The sequence below is a fragment of the Microtus ochrogaster genome, chromosome 5, assembly GCF_000317375.1.
Source record: "Microtus ochrogaster isolate Prairie Vole_2 chromosome 5, MicOch1.0, whole genome shotgun sequence".
Taxonomy (NCBI): Eukaryota; Metazoa; Chordata; class Mammalia; order Rodentia; family Cricetidae; genus Microtus; species Microtus ochrogaster.
Genome location: NC_022012.1, coordinates 72,695,668 through 72,701,071, shown reverse-complemented (window position 1 = coordinate 72,701,071; position 5,404 = coordinate 72,695,668). Strand labels below are relative to the sequence as shown.

General features: G+C 45.3%; 1 protein-coding gene across 1 annotated transcript in view; it reads right to left on the bottom strand.

Moving 5' to 3' along the window:
• Aph1b (aph-1 homolog B, gamma-secretase subunit) overlaps nt 1-4,783 on the bottom strand; it is a 25,760-nt gene extending 20,977 nt beyond the window's left edge. The window contains exons 1-2 of the mRNA XM_026779103.1: nt 4,538-4,783; nt 3,149-3,319 (exon numbers count right to left, since the gene is read on the bottom strand). Coding sequence (XP_026634904.1) covers nt 3,149-3,319; nt 4,538-4,650 — 284 coding nt within the window. The 5' untranslated portion in view covers nt 4,651-4,783. The remainder of the gene's footprint in view (nt 1-3,148; nt 3,320-4,537) is intronic.
• Nucleotides 4,784-5,404: the final 621 nt, after the last annotated feature.

Genomic DNA, 5,404 nt, shown 5'->3' with positions numbered 1-5,404 from the left:
AAAAAAAAAAAAACATCCACATTCTATGTTACAGAGTTCATGAGAGGAAGTGTTGCAGCACTAAAGGTTCTTACTATTAATATTCATTCATTAATCCATTCATGAGGAAGGAACTATTCCTCACTCATGAAAAAAAAAACTTATTTAGCTGCAATGGTTAAAAAGCAAATTTTAGTCCTTAAACTAAAAGGCTCAATTTTTGACAAAACCTATTTTGGCAGTGGGATATTTAAGTAAAATTTGATTTAAGCCAAATCTTTATCTTAATACAGTGTAGTATAAGAGTTTGATTTAAATGTATCCACTTACATGTTAGTTATTAACAACATGCTACAAAAAATTTGTCAAAATTCTCGAGCTTGCTTTAGCATGGCTTTATAATATCCAACAGTGGTAAGTTCTCCAGGAATCTGAGAAGTGTGTTTGTTTTGTTTTGTTTTGGCCTGGGGATTTTGTTTTAGTTTTTTGACATAGGATCTCATGTTAATCAGGTAAGCTTTAACTTGGAAGTAACTAAAGGAGTAACTAAAGGTAGTCCTGAACTCCTGACCCTTTCAGTCCCATCTCTCAAGTACTAGGATTACAGACCAGGTCTGACGGAAAATTTTTGTAGAATATACCAAAAGCTTATTAAATATGAATTCTGCAATGCAAACAAAGGCATTTATTAATGCATGTTTCTTTGACCAACTGATTGCAAATTTCCCAAACATCCTTTAAGAAGAGCAAGAATAGCTTTCCTAGGAAGCCAAAGAGGTTTTTCTGAACTTCTTAGCTTGATAACAAAATATCAGGATTCCTTCTTCACACGGTGCCATTCTCTCACTGTTCTCATCCGAAAAGAGGACCTACTTTCAGTTTATAGTCTCTTGGAAACTCCAATAGTGCCAAGGAAAGGTTGTTGCTTCATGTAAAAAACTGAAGACATGGGCAGGAAAGAATAGCAGGTACCACATCTAAATCTTGGCAGTCTGGCGAAGCCAGGTATCGAAACAGAGGATACTAAGCCTATGTCCAAAACTGTAATACTGTATTAGAAATTAAGATTTTTCAAAATTAAAACTATCATCTAATGTCACAAAGGCAACAGGAGCCAGGGACAATGGCAATAGAAAACTTAGTATTCTATGAGGCTGAGTTATTTAGAAAACAATGTCTAGTCAAAGATCACCCTGTAGTATAAGCATTTGTGGAAAAACAGGCACCACAGAGGGGGCCTGTCCACTGCCAGAGGCAGAAAAGGGCTTAGGAGACACAACTATGCCTTTGAAGAACTGAGGAGTGCTAAGACTTGACAGGAACCCTGTGACAAACACCATGGCACAGACCAAAAGTTACCGTTTTGATTACCCTCACAGTAATAAACAGTTACATTTTAGGTTGTAGATTGAGGGTTGAGGTATGAACTCTTTGCCTCTCCTGTGCAAGATCCTGGCCTCAATCCCTTGCACTTTCAAATTAAAACAACAATAAATTCAATCTTAGGATGGCAGTAACTAACTTCTGTATACCAGAAACAGTCAATGTAATTAGATGTCAACACAATTAGATGTCCTCCCTGTAAAAATGTGAATGTTACTTTTTGTTTCTTTGAAAGTTCTGGGCTCAAGGTCTTTTCATTTAAGTAGCTGAGACTGCTGGGTGGTGGCCACCATGCTCAGCTTTAAATGTTACATTTTCTCTCTCTTTGCTTTTTATTTCTTTTACTTTTTAAAAAAGAACACTGGGGAATCAAAACCACCATGGCTCTGAGCATGCTGTCATGGGCCCCACCAACTAAGCTCCATTCCCAGTTCTTAATATTACTTTCAATATTTACTTAATGTTCTCAGTTTTCCCCAGAGACTAGCAATTGTGATTTTAAAACCTTTACAAAAAAATCTTTTTAAAGTTGCATGTAGTTGTTACTTATTTTCTCTGTGTGCATGCAGGTGAACACAGTAATGCTAAAGGTCAGAAGACAACCTGAGGGAGTCTTTTCTCTTCTTCTATATGGACCCGGGGATTGAACTCAGGTCATCAGGCTTGGCGGCAAGCACCTTTATTCACTGAACTATCATCATGCCAGGAACCCAAAAGCTATAATTTTTTTTTGCTTCTAAACAATGGCTTCCTGGTGTTGAATTTATAATAAAAATTACTTCATTATAAAACAGATATCTAATATCTATTACTAAATGTTTTTTAGTCCTGAATAATAACATATTAGGAAATCAAATTGCCAGAAGCCCTTCAAGGTGCTGTTGCTGAGGCTCACATTTTATCCATGAAATCCATGGAGAGTCTCAGTGACCAAAATGAAAACAGGACAGAACATTCGTCACTCCACTGAGCTTTACTCCACAAGCAAAGCTGATCTCATGACTTACTGAAATCACATGGGGTTCTGAGTACAAGCTGTGTCTCAAATTAGTGACTGTTTCCTATGAGGTCCTCATGGGTCTGACAGATGACCACATCTTATCCACAAAAGGGAGCTCATCCCTTGGGCTCTTAAAAAAAATGTATTTTTTTTTTCATTTTGCAGACTTGAAACTACAGAAAATGTTTTAAAAATGATTTTTTTCTCACCAATAGTCAAAACAATGGAAGGCATAATCTCCATAAGAATAATGTATTTCAGGTGGTAGGAGGGAAATATGATGTCCAAATGGAAAGGCTCTTGGTTGTTTCAGTAAGTATTTCTCAGAGCTATTTTTCTTCAAGGTACTTCTCATCTTATATTTGTTTATTCATTTCTTGCTAGTTTCCTCCCATCATAAGCTTCAGGAGGTCAGACCTTCCCAGGTCTCACTATACTCTGGCTGTCCTGGAACTCACTGTGTAGACCAGGCTGGCCTCCAGAGATGCTCCTGCCTCTGCCTTCTGAGTGCTAGGATTAAAGGTGTGCGTGGACAGAACTTCTGTCTCTTTACCACCTTTGTAACTCCAGTCTCTACAAAGTGTCTGGCACTGGGCAAATTCTCAAGAAACACTTTTTGGGAGGAAGGAGAAGAAAGAGGAAAAGAAAGGGGGAGGATATGAAGGCAGGTAGGGAGGCAAACCAGGTCATAAGTTTAAATACTCCATATTTTCAGGGTAGAAATGTGCCAATCACCAAATCATAACTCAAGTCTAAGTGGGAAAATAAAGCAAACATTTAACTTACTTTAACAGTCTATAATATGCAAGTCGGAACAGTTCTTGGATACAGACAGAGAGCAACACTCCGAAGATGAGCAGGTACTTCTGAATGGGTCCATCTTTGTTGTCAGTAATGACTCTCACTAGGTACCAAAAAACAGACGAAAGCAGAAGAGATACCAACCAGAAGAAAGCACTAGAATGTAGAGGGAAAAAGCCACAAATTAGCAGAAGCATAAGATTGGTAATGACTTTAAATCTTCTGGAGAAGAAACAAAGATTTTTGATTTTTTTTTTTAAGTTGGGAAAAAAAAATCCTTGAAGTGGTGTTCTGGATCAGCAGTTGCTGATCAATGATCTATTTCCTCCAAGTGAGAAAAACAGTTCAAGAGGAGCCAGAGTGCGCAACAAGAGTGTGCTCGGTGACCCTGTCATGTGCACACTAAGACACTGTGTCACGGACTGGCTAAGTGAAACTTGGCAGCTATTTTTTCTAAGCGATGTTTTGCCTCTTTCGTATGCCACAGAAATATACAATCAGTCACTCTTGCGATTTTCATATCCTCAAAATTCTCCAGAAACTATGGATTTAATGGTTAGATATCTGTAAAGATAAGTGTCTTTTTTTCTGACAGAAAACAAAGATCTAAAACCTGTATTCAATAGCATGCGCCACGTAAAATTCAGAAGTTGCAAACCCGTGCGCTGATGTAGCTGTTTTCCAGGCCCGGTTCGTACAATCTCTCCTGTGGATTTTAATGACGACAGCAAGCTTTATAAGCCGTTGGATCAGCCGACTCTATTGTTTTTAAATTACAATAGCGAAGGAGCACTATTCAAAGTGCTCAGTCCAGTCAAAAAGAAGCTCAGAAAGGCGGGAGTCCCTGGCCTAACTAGCTGGCCTGACGCCAAGTCCCAGAAACGGTCTCAGCAGGTGCAAAGACCGAGGCCACATTCACCAGCAGAGTTCGGTAGTCACCAAGCTCTCAGGAGGACGTGCCTCGTCCGGTGATGCTGCGTTTTCTCGGGCTTCCACCCTCGGCTGCACCCCCATCATCACCCAGGGGTCTACAAGAAAAATCTGAGCCCAAACCCCTCACAGGCATTCTGAGTCCGAGGATGGGGGTTGAGGAGGGGTGAGCTACTGATTCCCAGCTGACTTTAATGGCAGAGGGTGAGAACGATCTTCGGTGCCACAGGGCACCGAGTGGAAAGGGACCCCTACGGAAAGACGAACGCCTCTGTGTTCCCACATTTAGCCCACGGAAGCCCAGACGCGCCTGCTCAGTCCGCCCTTCTCAGCGCCTCCCCTCCTCTCAGCCCCGGCAGTCCCACAGGGGGTGGTGACCCCGAGGTCACGGGAACCCGGGCTCAGGAGGGGGCCCGCTGCGACAAGGACTCTGGGCAGTCTCACCCGGCGATGAGGAAGATGACGCGCAAAGGGTCGGTGGCGATGGTGAAGACGTAGAGAGCGAGCGCGGGCCCGAAGGCGATGAAGGCGCAACCGAAGAACACGGCTGCCGTCATGACGACCGCAGAAGCCAGTCCAGGGAGCCTGGGGGGACGGAGGACCGTAGGGCGCTGTCTTAGCGGGTTGCCGGGCGGGGCCGGCTTGCCAGGTGCTCCGCGCTCCGTCAGAGCAGGAGGCGGGGCCTCGAGGTGCTCTATAGCAAGGCGGGGCCGAGGGCGGGGCTCGGGAGGCGGGGCTTCAGGCTGCTCCTTAGTTTGTCGGGGGGGGGAGGGCGGAGCTCTGGAGGCGGGACCTCGAGATGCCCCCACAAGGCCGAGCCGTGGGCGGGGCGGAGCTCGTGGGGCGGGGCTTTGAAAAGCTCCACGAGGCAGAGCCGGGAGTGGGGCGGAGCTTGGAAGGCGGGGCAGGGTCGTGGGCGAGGGCGGAACTCGGGGTAAGGAGGCTGGACTGCACTCAGCTCTTGGTCGAAGAGGCGGAGGTCGAAGAGGGCCCGAGGCGGAGCTCCAGCTCCGGAGATAGTTCCGGGTGGTGCTCCAAAAGTGAACCAGGGGCTCAGGAGGCCGTTTCCTGAGAGGCTCAGAGTGCAGCCAGAGCCTTCGCTGGGGCTTCGAGAGGCTTCATGTGTTGTTAGAATAGCGGTTCCTCGAGGGGATCTGCTCAGTGCAGGGGGACCGGCCTCGAGGGGCTTCGCATGCTATCAGAGCTGTGGCACCGCCGGGAAGGATGAAGTGTGCTGGCAGGCAAGGGCAGGGGCGCAGCCTCCCTGGACTCCAAGTGCTGTCCGATGCGAGGGGCGGGGGGGGGGGGGGG